This window comes from Lonchura striata, chromosome 2, assembly GCF_050655825.1.
Source record: "Lonchura striata isolate lonStrDom1 chromosome 2, ASM5065582v1, whole genome shotgun sequence".
Lineage (NCBI taxonomy): Eukaryota > Metazoa > Chordata > Aves > Passeriformes > Estrildidae > Lonchura > Lonchura striata.
Genome location: NC_140704.1, coordinates 86,968,076 through 86,995,865, shown reverse-complemented (window position 1 = coordinate 86,995,865; position 27,790 = coordinate 86,968,076). Strand labels below are relative to the sequence as shown.

General features: G+C 37.0%; 1 protein-coding gene across 4 annotated transcripts in view; it reads left to right on the top strand.

The window, feature by feature from the left end:
* Nucleotides 1-27,308, top strand: part of TENT4A (terminal nucleotidyltransferase 4A) — a 56,562-nt gene extending 29,254 nt beyond the window's left edge. The window contains exons 9-12 of one of the 4 annotated variants that reach the window (XM_021546903.4): nucleotides 4,091-4,191; nucleotides 4,428-4,600; nucleotides 15,641-15,799; nucleotides 25,070-27,308. In XM_021546903.4, coding sequence (XP_021402578.2) covers nucleotides 4,091-4,191; nucleotides 4,428-4,600; nucleotides 15,641-15,799; nucleotides 25,070-25,249 — 613 coding nt within the window. In that variant the 3' untranslated portion in view covers nucleotides 25,250-27,308. The remainder of the gene's footprint in view (nucleotides 1-4,090; nucleotides 4,192-4,427; nucleotides 4,601-15,640; nucleotides 15,800-25,069) is intronic. The other 3 variants (XM_021546904.4, XM_085571712.1, XM_077785153.2) reach the window with 3 other exon arrangements.
* The last annotated feature ends 482 nt before the right edge of the window (nucleotides 27,309-27,790 follow it).

Genomic DNA, 27,790 nt, shown 5'->3' with positions numbered 1-27,790 from the left:
CTCTGTTTTGAGTTAGTGACCATTTTTCCAGTCCTGTTTCTTGATGAACCACAGGAAACCTTAGCAGATATTTGACAACGAGTTCTCAATAAGCTCTGCTTATTGGTTTGTGTTCATTTAAATAGTGGATTATCTGTTACAAACCTCTCCATGGCATTTATATTAAGGTGTAATTTCATATTATACCTTGCCCAGGCTAAGTACCTGGGTACTGCCTTCTGTCAGCTCTGCTGTTCCTTCCTTCTCAGTCTAATCTTGCCTTGTATAAGATCTAGCAATCCTTCAGTCAGAAGGTGAGTCAGATGGACTTTTTGGTCTGACTGAAAACAAGTATCTCAATGCTTCTGTCATGTCAAGAAGTTGATCCAACTTGTGGTTGATGACGGGTTGATCAGAAGCAAGAGAAGCAGCAGGAGTTCACATCTGGGGCACAAGGGAGAGCGTGGTATTGTATCATTTCACAGCCCTAAGTTGTGCTGCTCTGGATGTGAAAAAATCTATCCTTAGGTTAATATTTATGTTTTGCACATTTGCATGTTGGCTCACACGCTGTTCTGTCACATAGTTTGGCTAGGAATGTGTGCTCAGACTGCATCTCTAAAAAGCTCTGTAGCCACATTTGGGAAGCTGAAGAGGTCATATGCAATATGGAATGGAGGACTTGGTTTTTCTGTCACATGCCCTTCAGTATAAATTAGACTTCGGGAGTCTTCTGTATTGTGTTAGATGTGGTGCAGCTGGATAATGGAAAGACCTGTCATGCCAACAGGTCAGAGTTTGAGAAAGCCTGGGCAATTTCCTACTGCATGTCTGGAGTTGTCATTTACAGGTGATAGTCTTCAAAACAACCATAGCCATGCAGAAAGTGATCTTTCCGTCTCTGTGCTTGGAATGTTGTTGGGTCTCTTCCTAATGCTCATCTCGACTGAACTAACTGCTGACCGGTCCATCTGTTAGCTTTGGTTTGCCACTGTTTGGCCAAAATAGTTCTGGGAGCTTTGGGAACTGTTACTAGAATGCCTTCTGTCCCTTAAAAGGCATCAGTAATACCAGCTTGTCCTACAGAGTGTATTTGTTAGGGTAAAGGTTTTAAGTTTGGGGTTTTATTTAATCCTTGTGCTTGTGATCATTCTCAGGTGCACCTTAGTGTGCTTTTAGATTATATTGCACTTTTAATACCTGGGAGATATTTTAGTTATTTTGACCATTCCTTCACAGACTTGATATTTTTCAGGCTCTGCTACTCACTTGTTCATATGGAGCTTGGCTGGAGCATATTTGATTTTGCTCAAGGTGATATCATCACTCTGATCCTTTTAAGAGTGATATGAAGATTGATTTGCCCAGTAGTTGTGCTGTAAAGAGAGTTAGGAGAAAGTGTCCCTGTGAACTGATGTCTTGCAGCATGTAAAAGAAGAAACTTCTGAGTTCTTACTATAAAATAAACTAGATCTGTAAATAGCTTATTCCTGGTCTTACTATATGGTAATATTAAGGGAAAAAAATTAAAGGGGCATCTTTCTCAGGAGACCTGTCTGATTTTACTAACCAGTTAACAGTATTTCTTCATGTCTTCCAAGCATATTTGAAGAAGTGTTTGTCAGACATCTGTAGAAATTCTGGCTTCAGTTGAAATAAAAGCCCCAAAAGTATGACATTTTTCACAATAAAGGCAGGGTAGATTAGTAGTTGGAGTTTTTTGTTCCTAAGCATTTTTCAGTGTTGAAAAAAAATTAAAGCAATATTTTCAAATGCTTTTTTAAAAAAATTGTTATTTGAACCCATGGATGTGCTTGAGTCCCACACATAGGATATGGTGTTCTTTTGAGATCAATACCTGGTTTGATCACACTTGCTTCCTCTTTCTTTGCTACTTTATTAAGTATATGTCAGTATAACCTTAATCACCTTTTGGCTTCTCATGTGCCGTAATGAGCGTTTTTAATTTTGCTACACAAGCAATGTAGTATGAATTCGCCTTTGGACTCCTGACCCTATAAGTTAGTGAATTTCCTTTTTTCTACATTTATACCAAAAAAGAGAGTTTAGAGCTTTGATCTCTGTGCTCTTTGAAATGAACTGGTGAGAGAACATACTCCCTCATTCTGTGTGTGCAACTGCCACAATTGTTGGTGTAGCAGTCACTTCACCCATTTTTGCCTGTTCTTTGGTATATCGGTCATCTAGTCTGATTAAAAATACCAGCCTCTATTGTTCATTTTGCTTCTGCTATGAAATTGTGACTTCCAGGACACTACTTCAAGAAGCATCAGGTTTGACAAAGTCCTTATATGTAATAAGCTTGTTACTCAGCCTGTGTTCACTTTCTTGTTCTAAGACCACAGGTGATGGTAGTTGTAAAATTTATGTGTAATCCTAGAGTAGACACTCGGCTCCTTCTGAAGGCCTTCTTAGATGAAAGTTTTTAACAGCACCCTGTCCTGGTGCTGATGAGACCCAGCTGGTGCATGTTTGAGTCCCATACTGGTGTAGCTCTCTTGGGAGCTGTTGCTTTAGGGCCACAGCTGAATCTGCAGTTTTGGTCATTCCTGTCTTCATTCTATCTCCTCCTTGCACAGCTTACTCTTTGAAACTGAGAAACCAGAACTGTATTGGGTATTTAAAATGCTGTTATGTAATGGGAGTATACATTAACAAAATGTGATCCTCTGATTCATTTGTTCTTCTCTAGTGTGCACTGTTAGCTATTGAACTGTGGTTCCCAAAGTATGATTAGTTATAACCCAGATCTTTAATTTCTGAGTGGTGACAACCACACCTTTAATTCTGCATGTGAAAGTCAAGATTTTATTTTCCAGCATGCATCATTTTATCCACATTACATAAATAGAATGGTTAATGACATGTATTCTGTCCTGGTGGCCCATCTGCAGGTGCACTTGAACTTGTAATTCAGATCTTATTATTTGGTGTAATGTTTGCTGGACTGACTTTTTCAGTACTAACAGTAACATGTTTTTAAAGCTGGAATACTAACATGGAACGCATATTTGGTCTTGCATGAGATAGTAATTGCTAGGATAGTAGGAGAATTATTGCTACAAAAAGTATTACTATAAAACCTAGTAAAAATAGTCTAAATATATTAGGGTTTTATATGTCCTGCCTTCCTATAGTATACCTAAACCAAAACAAAATTCCAGTACTGGTGCAAGGTACCTTTATGATGTGAAGTACAAAATAAACTTTAATGTAACCATTGAAGATTAAAAAAAAATATTACCTGCTCCACAGTGGTAACTTTGCACAGCCCATCTTTGTAGTAATTTCTTCATATATATTGAGTGTGGAGTTTATAGTCAGTATTTCAGTGGCTAGTCTCTGATGAAAAGAACTTGAAAATTTATCTCTCAAACAAGAAGACTCAAGAAGTATGATTCAAATAGCTGAATGTTGGGAAAGTGTGTTGGAAAAACACTACTTTGTTGATAACTGGTCACTGTTCAGCAGGACCAGGTAAGCGTTTTCTCTTAGCCTCTTACTGTTATGAGTTTATTGAAATTTTACCTTGTTTTGGAGCCAGTCTGTTTCTTGTTCCACTACCTCACGATCCATGGTACTTCCTTTATAATTATGGGGGCCTTAACACCTTACAAGTTGTTTTGTAAATCCAGAAGCAAGGATTAGTGAAGGTCTCTGTCTCCACACAGCCAGTTGTGGTGCTGTGATGTTTTTTGTCTTCTGTACATCCCATACCTGTTGATAATCCAGATTCTCTGGAAAAACTTTCTGTATGGAGAAGTGAAAGAACCATAAATTGCTTTTATCAAATATACTGTTACTAGCATATGCATTCTCTGTAGTTTGTATGTACTCCATTTAGAAATACAGAGTAAAAATCTTACCTGTGTGTCACTGCTGCATGTTAGTATCGTAAAACAAAAATAATATGAATATAAATGGTGCTTCAATGGATTAAATGGTTTGCTAAAAAAAAGAAGGTTCAAAATGATTCTTTGGTTAGGGATATCTTAAACTGACTTTTAGTGCAATTTGGTAGCTTGTTAAAATGCTTGCAAATATGTAACCAACAGTCTTTGTTTAATACTTAATTGAAAAATTTTTTTAGCACATTAGGTAGAATCATCAAAGTGACCCAAGAAGTGATTGACTACAGGGCCTGGATTAAAAAGAAGTGGGGGAGCAAAATTAATTTATCACCTGAACTTGGTAGGTATAGCAGGAAACCAACTTACAATTTTTTCTTGACTTTGATATAATTCAAAATACTCATGCCTTGAAATTAATCATTCAGATATACAGGAAAAAAAACTTTCTAACCCAATATTAGTTTTCTCTGAGCCTGTTTTTCAATTAGCTTGTTAAACTGCAGCTCTTCTTAGACTTCAAGGCCCATATGTTTGTATTCTGTGCTCTTAAATGATACTTACGTTTTCTGTTAACAGATAATAGGTTGAAAATAAGAGACCCGATAGCTCTCTGCAATGGAGAACAGCAGCAGAACAGAGACTCTGAACCATCTTACAATCAGCACTTGGCATTGTCATTGGCCAGTACACAGCAGTTATCCTCTGGTTCATCTGCCTCTTCTGTGTCATCGCTCTCCAGCAGTGACATTGTAAGCTTTTTCTTTTAATGGGTTCAACTAGTAAGTAGCAGTGATTATCTTCAAAGCCTCAATTGACACAGCAGTATATATAGCAGTTAATGTGATACTATCCCTAAACTGCTGCAGCAAATCAGTAATGTCTTCTGCTCAGAAAAAATTACTGAAATCAAATTTTTTTGTTTATTAATTAAATGGTTCTTATTTCCATCCTAAATCTTTGGTACACTTTGTGGTAGTAGTTAGATGTAATTAATATAGCAACCCAATTTTATGGTAGCTAATTAAGCAGAAGAGGAGAAATGTCTTCATATATCCTTCCATAAAGCACAGTCTTCCATTGTCAAATTCTGAACCTTGATCCCCATACCTGAAATTGAACATGAACATTATATTGTGCTGTGAAGATGATTAATACATACTATTTTCAGCCAAGGAATTAGTTCATATTTTAATGGTAACAGGGCACTTGCATAAAGTCTTGTCAGCTTCCTTATTTTAAAGTAATAGCTGGGCTTTATTATAACTTCCTGGAAGAGGAGGCTGCAGTCTCTTGAGGTATGTTCCCAGACTTTTTGAGGTTCTGCTAGGTATAAAGTTAAATCAGTGCAGAATTGGGCAGTGCAGATTACAAAGCACAGCACTGCGAGGCATGAGTGGCTCGTTGTAAATCTTCTGGAGCATTTTGTCATAGATAAAGGCATGGATGGGATAAGATGTAATTTGCAGTCAACAATGACAGTGAATAACTAGTTGATGCCAAGAGAAATCCAAATACCTGTTTCTTGACTGCTTTTGAAAACTAGTTAAATATGGAATTCAAAATTGGGAATTGTATTCAATAAATATTTAGTAACTTTTTAGTGACAAGCACTGCCTCTATATGTTTTGGTTACTTTCTGTAATTACTTGATGCTACTGTTCTTTTGGTGTTCAATTGCCTTTTTATGCCACCTTCAGTAAACAGGACAAATGTTTTAGTTGTACCATCTGGCTAATGAGCAAAGAGCAGCGTGATACTTGCCAGTGATACTATTAGCCATGCTCCTGGTTTAAATATATCAGTGGGAGAGATTTTGCTGTAATAAATTTTACAAAAAATGAAAATATTTGCTTTTTATATTGGGAGTGCACAATATTGGGTGGTGAGATATGAACTCCCCTTAGTCCTGTTTAGCCTGATGTTGAAGGTGAAACATCATTGCCTGATGCCAGAGAAATTAATGAAAAGTGAAAAGGAAACTTTCAACAAGATAAAACTGAAATAATCTTGGCCCTTCATAAAGTAAAAGGAAATGCTATGTTTTCTAACAAAATAAAAAAAATATGTCCTTGAGAGAAAGGCCAGGTCATATATTGACAATATGTCCTTAGCAGACTGATAGCATGCTATCTTAATTTGGAATGGAATGGTGGGTTTCTGGCAAATGACTGAGTTCTTCCTACTCTTACTTGGGTGTGTGAGGAGGTTCTGGCTGAGCAGTCCTGAGCTGCACCTGATTCACAAAGAGAAGCCTATTGTGCCATAGTCAGGTAATCTGTGCCATGATCTGGCACAGTGCTGTGCCCAGGTTGCAGCAGAGGAATATCTGGCACATGTGACAGCTTAGTATTTGTGCCAGAACTTCTGGTGCATTATTAATAGGAAGGATGTGATAAGCTTTTCTGTCAGCTTCAGAAGAAGGTAATTATAAATATGGTGCATCTCATCACTTTAGAGTTACCTGGAGTCTTACCTCTGATCTTGTGGAAGGATTGTTCCTTGGGAAGGATTCTGTATTTATTTAAAGTTAAATAGTTTGAAAGTTTCTGGTACTGAAAGACTGGAAGCAAGGAATAGATTATAAAGAAAATGCAGGAGACAGGAAGACCCTATAGTTACAGCTTGCTGACCTCTTCCCACTAATTAAGGTTTTATTTTAATAGCAAGATATTATTCCCTATGTCGTTATTAACCTTAAGCACAAATTCTACAATAAGACATTGTTTCAGGAGGTGTATTTTTCATGACTGCAGAATATCTTTTGCTGTTTATGAGATGCAGAATCCTATGTGTTAAATTGTAGATGCTAGATAGTGTATTTGCTTTTCTATTTACTGCTAAAGTTTCACTGGTAATAGTGATCAAGTGGTCTTTTCTGAGTTCTACCTACAAGTCAGCTTACTTGTGTTGAGAAAAAGGAAATAGGCTTGAAAACTTGTGACATAACTTTCTTACATTGCCCCTCTCTAGCCATCCTCTGAAGTAGTAGCTGTATTTTGAAGCCATCACATCACTGTTTGCTGGTAATAAGTCTGGAGGCCTTGCATGTATTTGTCAACATGTCCTGGAAACAATACTGGCAGTATATATTGAGTAGCATTATCAGAGCAGTGCAGTTTTGCTCGCAGGGATCCTAGAATTTTTATTAAACCATATATTTTAATAGTTGGTTGCAATGCAGCATGCTGTATGGTTTTTACAGATTTGCTTCCTTGGAGTTCTGACAGCATTACAGGTTTCACATTAATAATCTGTAAATATGGCTCAGCAGCTGAATGGATAATTGTTCTGGTGTCTTGGACTTATGGGTCTGTCAGCTAAAGCAATAGTTACAGATCTATTCTGGCAGCAGGAAAACAGAACAGTAACAAGGAGCATTTTTTTCTCAAGACTGGATTGCCATAAACCAGAGCTAACATTTAGAAGTCAGCCTCTCAATGTCTGTATATGCTCAGAAAAATAGAAGAAAATAAAAGATTACAGTAGTAAGAGTTTACACTGAATTCTCCATACTGGTGACAGCCTTTTAAAGATGAGAACTTAAGTACCACTGAGGATCAAGAGAACTGTCTTCTTAAAGGATGGTCTTTTATTTCCCTATACATTTTAGATTTAAATGCTTTTTCTCAGCATACCATCTGAAACTCAGGAGGATGTTTGCTTTCAGATTTGCACATCTAGGACTAACTTTCAGGAGAACATGTTTCTGGGCCACTGTGTCTATACAGCTCAAAATTAAGAACTGGATCTAATGACACCAAATCTTAATTTAAGCAAAAGATACCCTTTTATGGATTTTCCAAAGTAGCAAAGCTATTTACAAAATGCCTTAGTCTAACACTCTCTGGCCAATGAAATTATAGCCATCCTGTCTTTAGTAGGTGTTCTAGTCAACTGCAAAATGTTAACCACAAACGACAGCTTTTCAAAGGGGCAATAAATTTTGAATCAAAGATATTGTGTAAGAAGCCTGTTTTCAGGTATCACTGTAACTGTTAGTGGGAGGCTGTTCAGTTTATGGGATTGTCCCATTGTACATGTCAGTAGAGAGCTCTGACTCACTTATCAGTACTTCTAATATAGCTGTGTGCAAAATATTGAGTACTAAAATTCCTGCCTTGTTATCTCGGCTCTGTGAAGAATGTAAATATTAGTGATGAGGAGCAAACTAAAGAACATGTATTTAAAAACATTATGGATACAAGGAATCTAGTAATCAGAACATATTAGACTATTCATATATTTTTCTCAGTTATGTTAATTATCAAACTGATTTATATAGTAAGTCTTCGCTCTATGAAGCTTTCTGCTGATTTCAAATACCCTATGCTGCCCTGAAAAAAAAAGGTATATTCCTCACTCCTGCAAACAGGTAAGTTGTACAATACAGTGCATTCCTACATGATCCAACAAATGTTGAAGTGAATAATGGAAGATGTTTTATGGATCTCTTTGCCATCAAGGACAGTGCAAAGTGGGTGAATTCTTACTATATGGGAGCCAGGGTCAAACTGTTTGACAACAGAGAGCAAGCCTCTAGCATTAAAAAATCTTACCTTTGTACTGAGTTAAGTGATTGCTTTGTGAATCTGAAACCAGATGGAACGAGCTATGTTCATCTTCAGCACTCTACTTGTTTTGGATAGTTACAGATGTCAGTCTTGCAATCAAGCAGTGACCAAATTCCTCTTGAAAATGCTGTGTGTTGGTTGGGTTTTTTTTCGTTCTGGACCTGCTATCTATAACTGATGACCAGGATTTCTTATTGCTTAGGCATTGTGGAAAAACGCTTTTCATTAGCTCAGGAAGTCCTAGAGTAGTGCTAGAGAATGTCTACTGCCTGATCAACAGTCTCTGCCAAGTAAGACATAATCCTAGGTATGTTTTTGCAGTCTTATTTTGGTCTGGTTTCATTTCCGGTGCTAAGTATGTTCTGCAGTTCTAATGATGTTATGCCAAATAAAGCTTAAGCTTTTATGTGACAGTGATGTCTGCATATCAGTAGCAGATAAAATGGCTTACGGGAAATTCTTAAAGCCCTTTTCTGTTACCTTATGGATATATAATGTCATATCCAGTCCATCACAGAAACTCCAAGTTGTCTGTTAGAAATCTGTTTTTACCAAATTTCCTACACCTTATCTCAGTGTTTCTGGTGATGTTGTCTGGGTTTCTGTGATGAGATAATTTTATGAAGACCTTCGAGTTCTGTAGTCATGCCAATGTAGTTAAAGTTTCAGTGAACAAAGTATCCCTGTAGTCTAGCTTTGGAGATGACACAATCCTTGCCTCTTTCTAACTTTTTAACATTTACAATAGCTTATTTTAGAGGGTTCTTGAAATTAACTGTAACCCTTTCATCAGAATGTCAGTGCTTGACCTGCCCATGGTTGTCCCGTCAGCTAGAGAATATGCTGCTGAGCAGAACCTTCAGTGTTCTGTGAATCTGTCTTTTCACTGTATTGACCTTGATTGAATACTTACATTCTGAGACTAATATATAAATATGACTAAGACTCATTGTTCTTTCAGTTCTGCTGAATGCATACAAGATCCACACTGATTTTTGTAACTGTAACTTGCTTTACAGTAATGGTGGTTTAGTATTTGAGCTCAACATGCCTAATGATGTTATCAGCTGTCTCACCTTCCTTCCTATTAGCCAGACTAAATTTTAGCTTATTAGCAGGACCTATTTTACTTCCATATTCACAGAGAGGTGATAGAGTATATGAAATACCTTGTTTAGATAAATGTTGTACTTTTTAAAAGTGATTAAATTTGCAGGCATGAGGCATGCCTTCAGTAGAAGGACAGACACTTCAGAATATGTAACAGCATTTCTTGAAGTCTTGTTAAATCCATTGTAATGACTGATTAATTTATAGAGTTGCAGTTGAAATTGTGTGTATAAGGAGTGGGGGCAAAAGGTTGCCTAATAAAATTCTCAGCCTTGAGAGCAGGAACTACACAAATTTTTCTCTCCTCTTTTTATGTGCATGTATATTCTTGTGTCCTAACCAAAGTAACTATTCAAATATGTATGAATAGTTGATGATCTCTGTTTAGAATAATGCAGGTTCTGTTCTAAGCTTCTCCCCTTCCTGAACAAATAGAGGCAAGTTCTTTAAAAAGCCTCTCTTAATGTTTTTCTTCAGAGACATGTAAGTGCTGACTTGCAGATAAAGCAGTGGGCAACACTCAGTGCAGAGACACAGACAACCTGGTATTAACTGGGGAAAAGCATTTAATTGACATTTGGTTTGGGGAATTTAAGACTTTAAGTGTCCAAATGCTTTGAAGCACCATTATTTTTATTTATTGTTGTTAGGCAGATTTATGAGCACTTGGCTATGGATTAGAGGGGAACAAATTTTTCCAGTGCTGCTTTTGCCTATTTTCCTCTTTCATTGTATGGCCCCATGTTTGTTTTTGAAGTTTTTAACCTGTATCTCTGACAGTGTGGAGTTTTATACTGAGTCATGCTCTTCAGTTCTCCTGTATCAGTTTCTTGAGCAGCCTCTTCTCCATTTCAACTTGAAGTAAGATTTTGGAAGTGAAATTTCTGCAAAGCTGCAGGATACACAATTTTGAATACAAAATTCTAAGGTAATTTTATTTAATAAGCTATTCTAAGCAGCAGAGGATACAAAGGGAATCTGTTATTCAGCAAGTGGGATTTTACTGCTGTGAGGTCAGTGAAGTAAGGAGAGAAGCACATAATTCTTTAAGAGCTTACTTCAGACTAGTTTCTTGTATATCTAAACATTCCTTCCCATGAAAAAGAACCAGAGGTACCTAAGACGTATTAGGATGGAAGAAAACCTAAATTCAGTATTTCTAGTCTAGTATGGTCATGTTCAGTTTTCACAATGAGTCCTGTAATTTAGTGCATTACTTGAAAATCAAAATGGAAATATTTTTATATTGTTAGCAATATAGACCAGTTGAAAGCCTGTGAAATACAAGTATTGAGGCAACAAGGGAAGTTTTAAATAAAGCACTTTTGGGACGTTTTTTATTTAATATGGCTTATCTGAAATATAGCGAATATTGATTAAAACATGGAATAAGCTTGCAGTCAGGCCTCTCAAGGTATAATGAGATGTGGTTAAAGGGGTACTGGGCTTGTATTTAATCTGCTAATTAGATGATGTTTTCAGTTGTCTTTCTGTAAAACAACTAATGCTCTTGGAGGATGCATATTTTTTAGTTTGCTTGTGTATCCTGTATTCTTCCATTTCCTCCCTTCTGTAGTCACAGTGACCAAGATATTTTCTTTTTGCAATGAAAAAACCAACCAATTTCACCTTAACTCAAGACTTATATTGTTTATAGGCTAGCCAGTGAAAGTGGAGTAATTATATTGGTGCAAATTATCTTGTGACCTTCCACAGAAGTAGAAATTTTGTTCATCTCTGTTCTATTTTATTTACACCATAGTTGAAGTTATGGCTCCACCTACCAAGAAAGGAAATGGCACATAATGTGGAAGAAATGGGATGAGGGCAGGGGGTGATCATACAGTCGCCTTAGGAAGCATGGTGGTTTATCAAGCACAGTTAAGTAGGCTGGGGCTAAAGCCATTTGAGCAAGAGCATGCATTGAAGTTCTCCTGTGCATGGCCACAAACTATGAAATGTCTGAAGTTCTCTGGTTGCTTTGTGTTCCAAGGGGTGTGGTTTTGCATGTTACTAAGCCAATTCAGTAACAAGTTGTATTTGCTAGCTAAATTTCCTGTCATTAGCTGCCCCTGCTTTTCTGCACTGGTGTTCACCTATTCCTGTGGTGAGCTGATTCAGAAAGTGAAATTTGTAAGAAGGCAATTACTGTTTCTGTGGTTCACCTCTGTGAATCAGCACATAATAATGTGAGATGCTAATACAGGTGTAATGGAGAAGGTTGGAATGGGAAAAGAGGCAGAAGGAGTAAGACTGGCAGCAGTCATCTGTTAAAACGCTGTAAGTGTAAGTAAGGAGAGGAACACTTGAAAATGTACAGTGTAAAGTGTTAACTATAAAAAACAATTTTCAGTTCTTTGCTTTCAAAGAACAGAGATTTTACTGAAATGGTTGTTGTTGTGTCACAGCTTCCAGCTCCTGAATGTTGTGGGAAAGAGAAAAAGTTGTTTAATTGGCGGAAGAAATTTTGAGGGTGGAAACAATAAGGATCTTTTTGCCAAGACTTTTGTAGTTCATTCTTGGAAGTGGGGGTGAAAACCCAAATTCATCACACTATCAGGAAACTTTAATTCTATTGTTTTAAGCTGTTGTTTCTGAGTACTGACTTTAGGATAGTTAGACTCCTTTACCATTGAGCCAAACTTAAACGCACTGGGGTCGTGAATTAATCTTAGGCGACTTTAGCTCTTATGAAAGCATACTGTCTTGAAAATGGAAAGCTATAAAATGGTAGCTGTTGTTAGCTGAGAAGTTACCAGGTATCTTTAGCCTTGAGTTATTAATGGAACTGAAATAAACTCTTATGGCCAGACCTAGTTAGTAATGAGGTTTTTCAAGTAAACATTCTCTTAGGGATGGGAGATGCATTTTGCAGAAGAGTAAAGAGTAAATGATTTTACTTTGTTTTCATCCTGTGTCAGGAAGAGAAGTCTGGATTTAAGTTCTTCATATTTCATATGACTGCAGTGTTTCGCTGTTTCTGTCTAGGCAGAAGTTCATCAGTAACACCTCAGTTTCTAGGTATCTTCCATAATTCCTCTTTTTCCAGCATTAAAGTAAACTAGAGTCCACAGTAATCAAGGCTATGAGCAGTAGAAATCTTCCATCCGCATACCAAGTTCTTAATCAGGAAGTTGAAACTGGGTAAAGAGCATGTTTTAAAATAGAAACATCCCAGGAGAATAAACCTGAATCTGTTAGTCTTTCTTGGTTTCCAAAAGCATATCTTTATATTTTCTTTGCAGGATGAGGTACTTTATCCCAGTTGAGGGATCTTATCCCTTTAGTGAACAACTATCTTTTTTAGTGTGACCTCTGTAGCCCCTCACCCTAGTAGTGGTCAGAGCTTTTGTCTTCCAGATGTGTATGTAATGTGTCGAAAGTGTTGCCTCCATTTATTTACTTGTAGGTCATTTGAACTTCTGTAGTACTTCAAATCTGCATGTTACACTTGAGAATCTGGTCCAGAAGACCAAGAAAGATTTAATCCTTCAATGTAGGCCGTGCTTATGGAAAATCAGATTTGTTCACATTGGGCTCAATTTTCTGATTCAAGTTTAATATTTCAGTTTAAGAAAAGTAATACTACTCTTTACAGAAGGATTTTGATGCTCTTGAGAAATCAAGAGCATCAAAATATCAGTAATATAAGTCAGTCAATATCAACTCCATACACTAATGCCATTGGCAATGCAGGATTGCCTTGGAAAAAGGATAGAATCTGCCTGTATGAGATGTTTCATTAAATAACACTTAAGGCAGAAAAACATACCTTTTACAAAATTAAAATAAAGCAACACAAGCTTAGTTTGTGGTGAATCCTAATCTTGGTTAAATGTTGTGATGCTCTTTTCCATCTGCTACTCTTTTGAGCAACTTTTTGGTGCTCTAAACCCCCTTAGAAATCTCATTAATGAGAAGTATCCCATCTGAGTTAGGTATGTGAACCTTCAGGGATCTAAGCAGAAGAGAAAGGGGAGATCCTTTGAATGGAGACACTGAAATTGTTCTTTGGTCAGGTTTGTGAAGGCTGCATTGCAGTAGATTTGCACATTGGTTTGGCTAGACAGTAAGATCCCTTTTTCCATCCCATCTGCTAGCTCATGGGTATTTGTGAGCATATTTGGAACTTGTCTGTTCATTTTTCCCCTCTTCTCACTAACTTTTTAATAATTCTATAACCAAAAGTGTTCAAGGAAACTCATCTTTGCAGAGACCGTAGCCTGTTCCCACAGTGTTGATACTGTAGGATTTGGCAAAGAAGAAAAATGCTGTCTAATCCAGGCATCAACTAAGCTTAATTTTTGGTCAGTGCTACAGCATGTAATTTCTCTCTATGATGAACATATTTATTAAAGAATAAATACCTGATATCATAAATAAGAAACTTCCTGTACAGATTATTTTTATGATTATGTGTCTCTAGTGAATTCATGATGCACTTACCTGCTTCACAGAGGCACACTGTAACTTCTGTCACTAGTTGAACTAATAGGAGAGCAGCTCCTCTCTGGATCTTATTTTTCAGTAAGCACAACTTTATACAGACCAGTAAAAGACTGGTTGTTCTAACAAATTGATTTTATTGAGGACTGTTTCTACTGTGGGTATTCAATTCATCTGGAATGCAGGTTTTGCTTTGTAGTAGCTCATTGCTTAGGCTGTTCAGTATTCACAGTTGTCAGTCTCACTTATATAATCTTCTTCCCCAAGAAGAGCTTTTAAACATTTTCTTCTTTCTGTTCTTGAGCAGCCTATTCTCTAACTAAAGAATCTAATTTAGAAAACAAGGCCATTTGAGGGCAAGTAATAGTACCAGAGATCTATTTGAAGCTTGTGATTTAAGTTAAGAGTCTTTGCTTTCAGGCAATTAATCTTTAGAGACAGAGCAATAGAATACTTCAGTAATTACTGCAACAGTAAAGATTGGCAATGACCTGAGCCAATAATGCCTTTTAATGTGGTAACTTCTAAACTACTAATTGGCCAACCCCCATCTCTTGCTATATTTTGAACCTAACAGCTGGCAGTGGAAAAAATGCTAGTGGTTTGGGATAAAGAATAGGTCCTTCCATTGTTTTTAAGTTCAGAACGCTTTGGAGTTAAGAATATGGTAAAAAACAGCAGTGAAACGTAGGGGAAGCTACTTCTGCCATTATATTATGGCTGAAAAATAAGTTTTACAAGAGTTTTTGTGTTCAAAGTTGTTTTAAAAGATTGTAGCTTGCTTTCTGCCTTTCTCAACTCAGAAAACTATTGATCATTTAAGAACTCAGATAGTTGGGTATTTTCAGACTTCAGCAATTAATGTAAACCCCGGGATCTGTGCTTGCCTCCTTGCTCTTAAGTGCTCCAATTAAGCATCACCAATATGTTTGCTTAGGATGCATCTGAGATTGCAGGTGATCAGGCTGGAAGGACGAAGAATAGTAATCAGTAATATCAGTTCCATTGCAGTATCTTTTCAGTTATCTTGAATCCATCTTGGTTTCCCTGAAGAACTGTCCCTCAGATTTCAGATGGACAGTGAGGGGAGCAGAACTCCAAGAGCAGTGGCATGTGTGACTGGCACATGTATACTGGTATGAGGGGCAGAGCATCAACTTGTTTCTTGGGAGGTGGAGCCCTAACTTTGCTGTGTGGAGTGGAAGAAGATTGTAACAATTACAGTGAGTAACTTTGCCATATAAATCAGTACACTCCAGAACACTATTCTGAGGACCAAATCTGTCGTGACAACTAAAATTCTTGCCCTTCTATCACCCAGTTCTTGTTCTGTTTTTTCCCAGCTTTAGTTCTCATCTTCTAGTTTGAATTTGCTAGAGACATACCTTTGGCATTAGATTTGTGCTGACTGGAACTCACCTGTGATTGCCAGAGACCTGTTGACATTGTCTTCTTAATGGGCGTTCAGTTAAACTTGTGCTAGATGTATAAAATAAAAGTAGCGCTGGCTTTTATTTTTTTTTTTTTTATTATTGAACAAAAATGGTTATATTTTACAGTATTTACTTGAGTTGATATTTGGGTACATTTTCACATGCATAGTCTGTATATACTGTACTTTCTGTAAAGTTGCTTTTTTTTCCCCTTTTTCTCTGCCAAAAGGAATCAGATACACCATCTTGCACAGCTCCTAATGTTTACCAGTTCAGTCTTCAAGCACCGACTCAGCTTATGGCCAGTTTAGCACCCGCATTGCCCCTGCCAAGTGGTAAACCCCAATCTGCGCCTCCGGGAGCCCTGATAATGGCCACCAGTAATCAGGTATGAGCCAGCAACTGTCACAAGTGAGCAATCATACTGCAGGTGCAGGTCATGTGTGCTGTGCTGTCAGTCTAAAAGCCTCTGAGGATAGCCTTCATAGAGCATGTGCTGGTCTTCATGTGATCATGAAAGTACTTACTGCTGTGTCAGAGGTGTGGGGAGAACAAAGGGTGGGAAAGGGTTTGGAGTAGAAGAGCCTCTCCACAACACAGACACCTAGGAGCAAGTTAAAGGTGGTGTGTCAGGTGTCTGACTCCCTAAGGTGTATTTGAGAATCCTGGTGCCCAGCTGGTGGGATATTTATAGATCTTTAGGCTCTTTAATTTCCACCACCATATAGGTGGTGGAATTGTAAGATAGTTTTTGAATTTTAAGGAATAGTACTGACCTTGCTAGGCTTATTTTGTTGTCTTGATTTAGAATTATTAGATTTGGTTACACTTGTAATATTCTGTAATATATTTTAAAGATAGAGAGCAGAAGATTAATTATGGACATGTGCACAGGAATTTTTACAAAAAAATTTAATGTGTGCATAATTGTGCAGGAATCTGAATGTATTTTGGCTAATGTATCCATTCTGGTATCACCTCAGTGCATCTTTCTGCAAGAAAACACTCCCTCAGTCTTGATAATTAAAGCTATTAGTCAAACATGTCTCACACAAGGCTCAATGCAAATTGTGGGTTGTAGGTTGCCTATGGTAACAAAACAGCTGGTTTCTTTGAAACTTAGTTTTGGTCAGGTTCTCTTCCTATTTCTCCTGTCAGAGTTCTTGGGAATCAAGGGCCATGAGATTTTCTACTTAATACCTTTTATTATTTGATTCAACACTTACTTCATGGCTCTTCAGTGGACACTCTTCTGTTCTCGTCCATATTTCTGTTCCTTGGGAACCCAGACCTGGGCCCAGCACTCCATGTGTGACCTCACCTGTGTTGAGTAGGGGGGAAATTATCACTTCCCTTGACTTGCCTTTGGTTTTAAGCTTTTAATTGACTACACAGATTCTTCCCCTCCTTTCTTTCTCTACTGCTCAGTCCCACATAGGCCAATACCAACATACCTGCACAGGAAATGTATTTGTTAGAAGTTAATAGAGTAGTATATTTCTAGTATAATGTCTGCAATTGAGTATTCACTGGCTAGCGAATACAGTCCAGTCTGAAACTTTTAGAAGTTGTTTTAGAATAAAACTGGAGAGTTATTTTAAGTTAAATTTAATCTAAAACATGAACTTTGTGTAGATTATTCTTTCCTTAACAGCTCTGCTTTTCTGAAGAAGAATCCTGGAGTTAGTTGGGAGGCATGCAGTTGTTAGTACAAAACAAGTTGGCATTCAGAGTTTGTCACTTCATGACTGTGGCAATGTGTTGTGTGAATTTTGGATGTCTGCTAGAGTTTTGAATCTTGGAAAACAACTGCTTTGTGGCACTTTTTCTGGCTTTATGTTCCTTGGCTGTCCTTTCAAGTGATTGTTAACTGTTCTGTTAATAGTTTTATAGTACTTCAATGTTTAAAAGCAAGATTTTTTTTTTTGTGGCTTTGCTTAACAAAGATCTGCCTTTGAGAATCACATTAAATCAGAAGAATTTCTTGCTACCTGTAGTTTAGAAATGGGATAAAAGGCTATTTCCTTTGAATTTACCAAAAGCTTATATTTTGTGAAGTAGAAGTGGCTTTTTTTGATACAGTTTATGATTGAAGCAGAAGTGGGAAATGAAATCATTTTACCCAGAATACTGTAAATATCTCCTTTCCACTTCTAACTTTCTGGAGCAGGACTGGGCTAGATTAGACTGAGGGCTTTTGTTTTGAGTTGATGACACTCAGGTAGCTTATAACTCTTAATGAGTGGACTCTACCATCTTAGAGGACTCCTGCCCTGATAGATTTGAACATGTGTCAGACTTTTTTAAAAGCAAGTCTTCTTTCATATTCAAAAAATTTTGAAAGGGACTCATTTGTCTGCATGGTGTCTTCAGCTTTCTCCCTGGCAACTTTTTGCACCTCAGTTCAGTTTGGAAAGCTGTACTTAGGTGTCGAATACGACTCTCAAAAGCAGGACGTGCCAAGAGCATTTGACTGTATTTTGAACAAATTACTGCCTTCTAGGCAAGTTTGCTGCTGTTAAAGCTTCCTGGTATTTTCATTTTTTAAACATGTTTGGTGTGATTACCAATTCTATTTATGTACTGCATAATTAATTGGAGAATTTCCAGGTAGTTTAGGGAGTGATTAAGCTCCTGGCACAGGTCTGTGTGCTTTTTCAGGATCATTATCATCCATCATTTTTCCAAGGTAATCATTCTTCTACTCTGCTGACAGCAGTTTGAAATTTTACTTGGGGGAGCAGAACAGTTTATGAAGCAGTGCTGCCCATTAGAAATAAGCAGGAAAACATGTTGAGATGCATGTCCAGATGAGTAGAGGGGGCAGAAATTGCTTGGTAACTTCCCAAGGAGAGGAGGGGACTACATTCCCTGTTGCTACTTTGAGATAAGTTTAATTCATGCTGGATTACTGTTCACTAGTTTACCAAAATGAAAACAGAAGGAAACTTCCTTTTTGTTAGGTCAGAAGAATTCTTTCTTTTAACTTTTAAGATGCTTTCTTTTTTCCCCCAAAGGGTTAAGTTTTGATTCCAAACCTAAAGCCAGTTAGAGCCAGTCCCTCTGCTGCACTGGCTGGCTTCTGGTGTGTCCGAGGAAGTCTCCAGTAAAGATGAGCAGTGTCTGATTGGGAATATGTTCGTTGCTGTGGACACAACTAGGAAGTGAAACCTTAATGTCAGTGCTGAAATACTATGGTCAAAACCTGTAAAGGGACTTACAACCTTTTTTTTCAGATTATTTTGAGTTTGGCCAAATAAGATAGAACATTTAAACTTACAAACTGCTTTTTTATATTGCATTACAGGTAATTCTGTGGCTAGTGTACTTTGTTTCAGAGTTTGCTTTTATCCAAAACAATTTTTAGTGGTGTTGCTTTGTCTCACTTGTACTGCTGATACTGCTTGTATCTCTGAGATGATTGCTGGAAAGTTCGCAGCGTTGCAGACAAAATTGGTCAGGAACTTGAATCAAAATTTCTTTTAGATGAGTGCAACCAGTAAAGTGTAGCTCACTTGGATGAAGGGTAAGTTTGTAAAGACACATTTTAAATTCATGTCATTGCAGAAATATGCCAAATTCCCTTTGTATATTGAGATACTTCCATGTTTTCAGTATGTCAGCTTCAATTTAGAAATGACTTAATTTGTTCAATGGCATTTTTAAGCTGTTTAGGTACTGAACACTCCTTCATTCAACCAAATGACTTTTTTTTTTTTTTAATTGAAAATGCTGTCATTTAGGGTGGAATAATTTTCCCATGCCCATGTGTTTTCTTAGGAAGTATACAATAGTTGTCTACTTTGGAAACAGTTTTGATTCAAAATGTCAGACTCCCATCTTGACAAAACATTGGTTTTTAACACATGTATAATTTAGGAGAAGATGATGTTTTACTTCTCTTTTCTAAGGAAAGAAGAGAAGAAAAAATTGGATCCGAGTTTCAGAGGTTTTTCAGGTGAAAACAGTACTAGAGATTTTTCATCCGGGTTGCCCTATACTTACAGAGACAATCTTTGTGGTGTTACCCTTCCGTGTATGGAAGCTGACTTAGCCTGACCAGGCCCTGAATAAGCTAATCTGAGTGCTTACAACAGAATGTTGGGTTAAGGGGTCTCCAGAGGTCTCCATATAAACATCCAGTCGAGCTGTTTATAGGTCTGTATGAAATCCTCTGGCCACACTGGCGGTTGCTCCCTGAGCGCTTTCTGAGTTGCAGGAAAATCTAAATAGTAGTTTATTAGAAACATAGAAAACCCCACCATAAATAGAAGATTTACGCAAATGCAGAGGTTATACCTTCCTTTTGTTAACATAGTACTCCTTTATCTTCCAAGTGTCACTGTAATCGGATTTTTGCTCACAAACTGAGATTGATTTGAATAATCACATATGTATTTCCTCTGCAGACTTTTTCACATGTATTGGTATCACTTCATCATTTGGAAAGGGTTTTCTTACTGTAGTAATAGTTTTCGTATTCCAAATGAAAAGTGAGAATTCTCAGTGAGGTAAGATTTCTCTTTAAGGTCTGAAACTGTCAGTTTTTTGCTAAAAAAGCTATTATCTCTTGTTCTCTGTAGTGACAAGTATGTAGATACACTTCATGGCCCATGTCACAACAGCAGCAAAGTTGCAGTGTGAGTTCTGTCTTCTGGTAGCATTGTTTTGACTCTTGCCCCTCAGTTTTGAAACTTGAGTACTGACAAGATCAAAAAGGGTATTTATTTAATGTGTCATTCTACTTTCTTTACCATGATGTAGTTCAGTATTTGCTGTGATGCTGATGGTACTGTCTGCTGTCAGTCCCTCCTTTTGGGGACTAGGCTCTCTGCTCTCTTTATCTTGGAGCTGCTCATACTAATATTGCCTAACCTGCTGTGAAAGATGAAGACAACCTTGACCCTTGTGTGGTAGCTCTGCCAGTAATCTATAATAAAGTAAAATAAAATATGAAATACTGAAATAATCTGCTCCCTTGAAGCTTTTATTTTTCCAATTTCTCTTGTGCTGGAAGGTAAGAAATATCTAAAATCTTCCTTGCTTTTCAGCTCTTTTTAGTCCCCATGTTGATTTTCCTTTTCTTTGCTGTTCTTATGGTTGGCTCTATAAATTTCCACTTTTAGTAACAGCAGAAAAAAGTTTGGGCTCATTTTATAAAATCTATTCAGGACTCAAGATTTTATCAGTTGTAGCTGAAAGTGACCTGTAAGTCCCAAAAAGAAGAATCTTTCCTTGCTGTGCTTTGAGCCTTATTTCCTTAGATTGCCAATACTGAACAACTTATTTTGTTTTGTCTCTACTTCAGCTTAGAATTCTAACCCACATAGAAATCTTACCAGGTTAAGAGTACACTCAGGTAGCATGTGCAAGTATCTTGCAGAATCCTATTAATTAATCTAAAGTAATGAGGCTAAGTTGCCTAATAATTGGCTTATTGCTTATGTCATCAGACTAAAATGTTGGTTAGGTTATTGTCCATTATTTCTCTGCAACACAATGACTCTATTTCATAAAGAAGTTAAATTTTTTCGTGTATTATGATCAGAAAGTCAGTAAGTGAGTGCTACAAGCCTAAAATAGAGAATTTGGGAATATTGCAGACTTAGTGAAATATTTTGAGAAAGCATGATAGGATATTTAAGGGATACTTAAAATGTTAATGGTACCATAAGGTAGCACTGAATACTACTCTGGTATTTCGCATGAAATGGTTTTGAGGTGTGTGAGTTTGATTACAAGTCTGGTCAGCTGCAGACTAGATTCAGTCATGGCCTTTAATCCTCTTAACAACAAAACAGTAAATACGCGATCTTTCAAAACTGTCTTATGCCATTTCTAAGCTTTTCCTTTACCTCTGTAAGTACTTAGCAATCATTTTGATATAATCTATTTTTAAGTTGAGCACAGATACTTTATTACCAACATTTTTCTGCCTTTCTTTTTTCCTTGCTTTAGAAATTATATCAGGCTAAAAAAAAAGCTAACAAAAGACCATAACAATTCAGAAGCCTGTTTATGTTTATACTTCAGCACTGTTATGTTACTTGTGTTATTTCAAATTTTAGGGGATTGATTTTTTGCTATCAATTTTCTTTTTGAATAATGGCAGTCTTTAAATGTCAGCCGTTTTGTACAGTAAATTTGCCAGTATTTAAGAATAGAAATTTAGATTTGTTTTCATAAGTTTTTTTCTGAGGCTTTTATTTAATTACCTCCAGGTTTGTTTTTTTTTGTTTGGTTGGTTTTGTTTTTGGTTTTTTGTTCTTTGTTGTTTGCTTTTTTTTTTTTCCCTGTTAGTTTCTGGGGGTTTTGTTTGTTTTTCTATTTTACGTTGGTTTTTTTTCCTGGAAGCTTTTTTAACCTGATATGTGATGAAGAATTTCACCTTAGCAACCCCCCCCCCCCCCCCCCCAGCCTTGTCTTAAATGTGAATTCTTTAGTTTACCCTCTAGATGTTGCAGATTATTCAACTTAGCTAAAAACCAAACCAGTTCTATCATTCATTTGTTGAATCAATGACCTTAAGATGGGAGAGATTGCTCTATCTAGAGAAATAGATCCAAAGAAGTTGAAACTTCTAAATTGAAGATTTATGTGTCATATCACAGATGAAGGGCTTTCTTTTTGGATTATCTGATCTCTCTATATGTCATCTGCTACAGATGTCATCTCCCAGTATCTGTGTGAGTCCTGAGCATGGGAACGTCCAGAAGTTTGTGCACAGGCGAAAGATGTTTGATAACAGCCTCTTGAGGTTTCCAAAAACAGGAAATAAATTTCTTTTATTGAAGATCTTGAAAGAAGTTCCTGAAGTGAATGATATGTGTCCCATTTTAAACAATTAACTACTTGGAAAATTAGGAACAAAAAATTCAATTTTTTGTAAAAGATAGAGTTCACTAGAAAAGCCCTGCAGAAGTTTGTGCTGCCTAGTGTCTGAAAGGCAGTGGATGAAACCTGGTGAAGTTTTGCTGGTGGTGTGAAGCATCTTAAGGGCTACCTGAGAAAGGATGCAGAAGGACCTTTCAAGGTGATGCACTAGGAGGGAGAGTAAATTATTTAAACTTTGTAGAGAGTGGTGGACCCTGAGCAGACAGTTTCTTGTAAAGGTGGCATCTTGAAGAACACCAACAGTGAGTATAATTTTGACATATTTTTCCTCATCAGAGGAGAGTCAAAACACAAATGGAAGCAGAATAGAGAAAGATGTTAATAGTGATCAAACACATGGAATTGCTTCTGTGTGAAGAAATAATGATTGTTTAACCTTGACAAGATGAGCCTACTACGGGATGATCTAGGTCTGTGTGGTCATCAGCAGTATATGAAAAAGTTAGAGAACAGAATGACAAGAAATTATTATTTTCTCCGAGAACTGATAGATCATCCCGTAGTAGGCTCAGATTAAAAGTTATGCTCATTTAAGCTGTGAAATGCCATAGCAAAGGATGCAGGATGCTAAAAGCTAATGGTTTCAAAAAAATTAACAAACTAGTGAGCAAAATGTTGTTGAGAACTGGTAAATATAAGGTATTATCCCTGACTGAAGTGGTCCCTGAGTCAACTTCCTTAAGCACCTCTCTCAGCTGATGAATCATTAGACTGATGGATTCAGATCCTGTTCCAATAGATTGACAGTGTTTATCTTGATGGCCTAAAAGCAATGCAGAATGCTTAATCACAAGCTCAAGTTCTGGCTGGCTTATTAATCATTCTTTGAAGGTTTGTTTACCTTTTAGCAAACAAGGAGTATGACATCTTTTAGGATACAGGTAGATGCACTTGCCATATTTGTTGTGCTGCTTGTTTGATCTTGGGGTTGCCTGCCATCGTGCTCCCAGTAGGTTTTTTTTGGGGGAATCTTCATTCATACTGAAGAAGAAATTCTCAGATTTTTCACATTTTCAACTGAAGTGGATGGGTGAGCTTCCTGGAAGTTTGTATGCTTCTTGATGAGTTTTGTTCTGGTTGTTCAGTAGCAATACTAAAGTTTTCCTCTGTCTTTCTTCAGCAGTTGAGGGTCACTGTGACAACTAGCTACTTTTATAGGGTTATTACCCTACTACTATAGGGTAATTTTTAGTATTTTGATGTAATTTCAAGTAAATGTTTGTATATAATTGAGTCAGAGATATACTTACTGAACTAGAAAACTTTGCACAAGGATGTGACATTGTGTATTTGCTTGAAGGACCCCTTGCCAAAAATAAAAAACATTCTAATTTTTTATGGTTTCATGTTGTTTACTTGCTAAAATATCTACTAGAAGCTATTTATGAAACATATATCAATAAACTATGTTTGGAAAGTAGTGTTTCTTAAATATGAAAAATTTTCAGCTTGCGTTTCCTTTTTCTACTTGTCCTTGAGTTATTTTTCCACTGGAAGTCTGAGAACAACACTTGGTGTTTAGAAGTTGCATGTTGAAGGTTGGTTAGGTTGCTGTAGGACACTGTATAAAATAATTTTAAGGTTTTTCTGCCACCCTGAAGTTAATTGTAGTTGCTCCTCAACACTGGTCTTCACCAGTTTGACTTCTGGATGCTCAGTGTCTCTTCTGGTAACAATTTGACAGTAAAATGTTGCTTATGGAATTATGCTTTCAATAACTTTTTCTTTTGTGCACTCAGTTGTAATGGTAGTTTAGTGCTCTCGTTTCTTTCTGCTTCACATTCATTTGGAAATACAGAATATTAAATACCTGCAGCTACTTCAGTGTTTCAAGCAATTGTCCCAAATGTTAGCTCTGTGTTCCTGTTCAACCCCTCAAGGTTAGAATTAGCTCTTGTTACAGGCAGTCAGTTGTCTGTTGAGTTGTTGCTGTCAGACATCAGGAAAGGTTGCTTGCATTGATATAACCAGTATTTAGGAAGTCTTTCATCTTCTGAAACTCTTGTACCTAATTTAAGTACATACACATTAAGCCAGCTTACTGTATGTCATTAAGTGATAGAGATGCTTGTAGTACCTTATGGTGGGATAGATTTACTCAGGCTGCTGCTAAACCTTCTGGGCAGTTTTTGTTTCAAGTTATTGGAGATCCCCCAAAGAAAGTGTTATGCTATATTTGTGATCACTTAATTGTTTTGCCTTGGTTTTTATATGAGGTACAGTCTAGGAGCTCTGTAAGCTGATGATCAAACCAGTAGGATTTACAGGCTCCTCACAAGCCTGTCACTGACTTGAGATTATGGGGAAAGCAGACTTGTAGTCCCCATGCATCAGCTCGTGTGATCATGCTCATACATTTCTCCATGATGTTTCTGAAGGACTGAAGTATCTCATTTGGTAATGTTCTTGCTGAGATACTCCAAAATACGCACATCTGTCATAATTAGTATTTAATGTGGAAATTCCCTGGTTTTATAAGGGAGTTGTACAGTGAGTATATTTCATACTGAGATCCAAGGGTGTTAAGGATGCTTTGAAATCTACACCATTTCATTTGCAGGACATTTTCTACAGAAAACACTTAGTAAGCTGTTAGTGCCTTGGGACTTGCACAGCTACAAATAAACAAGCATGAAAAGACCAGTTGCTTCAAGCAGTGTTTTGTAGAATGACTTGTATGCTGAGGAAATACAACTGGTAATATATGTTTTGTTTCCTGTTTTTATGCCTAAGTGATTGCTTTATCTTATTTTATTTTTTTCAGCAGCACAGTGGAATGAAGTTTTCCATGAAGGGAACACATAACCAAGGCAACAGCTACAGCCCTGTTGGCAGTGGAGGCATGAGGCAACCAGTTGGTAACCGTGGACACCACCAGTACAATCGAAATATATGGAGAAGGAAAAAACACAGAGACAGCTTGCCTATTAGTCTGAGCAGATAATGGCAGATGCCAAAATGAACCTCCCCTGTTCAGACAAACTGAGTGAGTGCCACTCGACTTGAGGGATGGAGACCAGCGTCCAGCACATCGTTTTATTGGTGTTGCCAAATATCTGCAGCTGACTTCTTTGCATGTTTCTTTGTGTGGTGGTTCAGTCCATCTTCAAGAAGTAGTTGTGCTTATCTGTGAAGCCTTATTAAATGTGGAAGTTTGTTTTCTGCCTTCCCACAATGGTTCATTCAGTGCCGAAGCAGCTCTGACAATAGAACTGCAAGGACATTTACAAATGCTGTAGCTTTTTTTGCTGTGGCTATATCTGTTCCTTTTATTTTATTTTAGAAGTGAAGGAAACTTCTGCCCCTTGGAATTATATTTTTTTCTTCTTTGCAGCAAATCAAGTTGGGAAATCATAAAAGTGAATTTGCTGCTCTCCTGGTTTGCATTTTTTTTTTTTTTTTTTTTTCCAAAGCTCAATTTTTTTCTTTGTAAATATTGGAAATATGATTTGTGCAATAAGTTGGAATTTTTAATTTAATTTCATATTATCACATAAGTTATATTTAAGGGGAAAAGGTTTTTTAATTTACAGATCCTTTCCCAGGTTGCATTATCTAAGTTGGGGTCATAGTTTTGGCAGGTTGTCTGAGCAGTTATAAACATGACATTTGGTAATATTTGAGGCTTCTTGATTCACAATGAAAGTACGATTTGGCTTACCGTTTTATGACTTTACTAAGCTCCAAAGCGTTTTGACCCTGTGTTTTTTGGCTCATTGTCTGGCCTCTATCAATTGTCTTGCTCTGACCAATGAGTTTTAATTTTCTTTAACTAGACAACAAATCGAACATTTGTAGTACCAGAAGTAAAACTTTTGAGAGGAATGGGAAAAAGGTTGGTTCAAGTCCTGATAAGAAATTAAAAAGCTGTGAACTACATGCTTTGATGCATTTTAGTAACATAACCTGTTAATGTTTGGGTTGAAACAACACTATTAAACAGAGGTACCCGGCTTAAGGAATGTGGAGAAAGGAAATATGTTGATTCCATTAAGGAATCTGTATAGTAGTATGCATTAGTTCTGTTAAGAGCAAATATATAAAAAGTACTTCAGCTGCTCTAAGCATTACAAGAAGTATCTTTTAATGTGTTGCAGGAGAGCACAGCCCAGTGTTGTACACAGTATGAGTGGCTGGCACTTAATTTACAGATGCATACAGGTATACTATGCAAGTGTGTATTGCCATGACAAACACTGTCTTTAACTTTTTGAAAAATGTACATCCTGCCTAACCCTGAGTTTTTAAAGCACCACAGTTGTCCTGGGAGTAGGTTACATCTCATGCCCTCTGACTTCCCTTTTTTAAGTGAGAGTTCTTAAGCTATACAGAAAACTACAGGTGAGTTATGTAAGTCCACTAGCAGAGAAAGCTGAAGAATTCTGTTAACAGGACATCTATACTGCGTACAGATATAGAAGGTTTTAAAACTGGTATCTGGATATTGAAATAAGTTGTCAAGCATGAAGCTTTTTAATATGCTGTATGCCTTTGAAGCAGAAGTAGTTCATGTTATTACTGAATCTGTCAAACACAAACAGGTCCTTGAGGGGAGAGAGGGCAACATTCCAAACTAGAGTAGTGCATATCTGTTTGCAGAAAGTTTGTCTTAATGCTCCAGACTCATCACAATAAAAAAGTTCTAAAAATTGTGAGCTGATTCATAAATAATATCTAAGGGCTGTTACATGAGCCTGTACTGCTTAGTCTTCACACACTAGCAATATTGAGCATAACTACATTAAAGAGCCGTTAGAGGCTTTAATTGGTGTCTTATACTAGTGTCCATTTTAAAGCAAAACTCATTTGAAAAGTGGTATCATGTAACACTTCAGTCATGGTGAACCAAATTAATTGGCCTGGCTATCACTGTGGTTATGTGCTACAGGTTTAAAAAAATGTTTAAATTTTTTGTGTGGACAACTATGTGGAAGCTAAAATTGACATATTTTTATGTAAAGTTTTCTATTCTTTGATATTTAATAAACTTTGGAGACCAGTCACTCTTCTTTACTTTTTTATGGGATACTTAATGGATGAAGGGACATTCATGTCCTATTCTTTGATGTACACTTTGAACATCTGCTTTAAATTGTTCATGCTGAGCACCTTCAGAATAACCTTGGAAGATAGATGGGTGCCCTCAATTGATGGTGATGTTTTTCTAAAGGGAGTAATGAGCATGTATATTTCTTTTGCAGTTGTGAATTTGGTCCTTTGATAATGGGAAAGCAGAGGAGCTGGAGGCAGTGCCCACAGTATCCTCAAAAGGAGATCAACCGACTAATTCCTTGGGATGCCGTAACTTTTAATTAACTTTCTTTTTCTAGTCCCTCCCTGTAGTTTTAAAATTCCTTTCAAAACCTTCATCTAGGTTTTAGCCTCCTCAAAGATTGGATGTATCTTTTTTTTTTTTTTTTTTTTGAGTTTTTTTTTGACCCTCTGAAAGGACTAATTGAAAATTTTACAAAATGAGTCTCTGGAA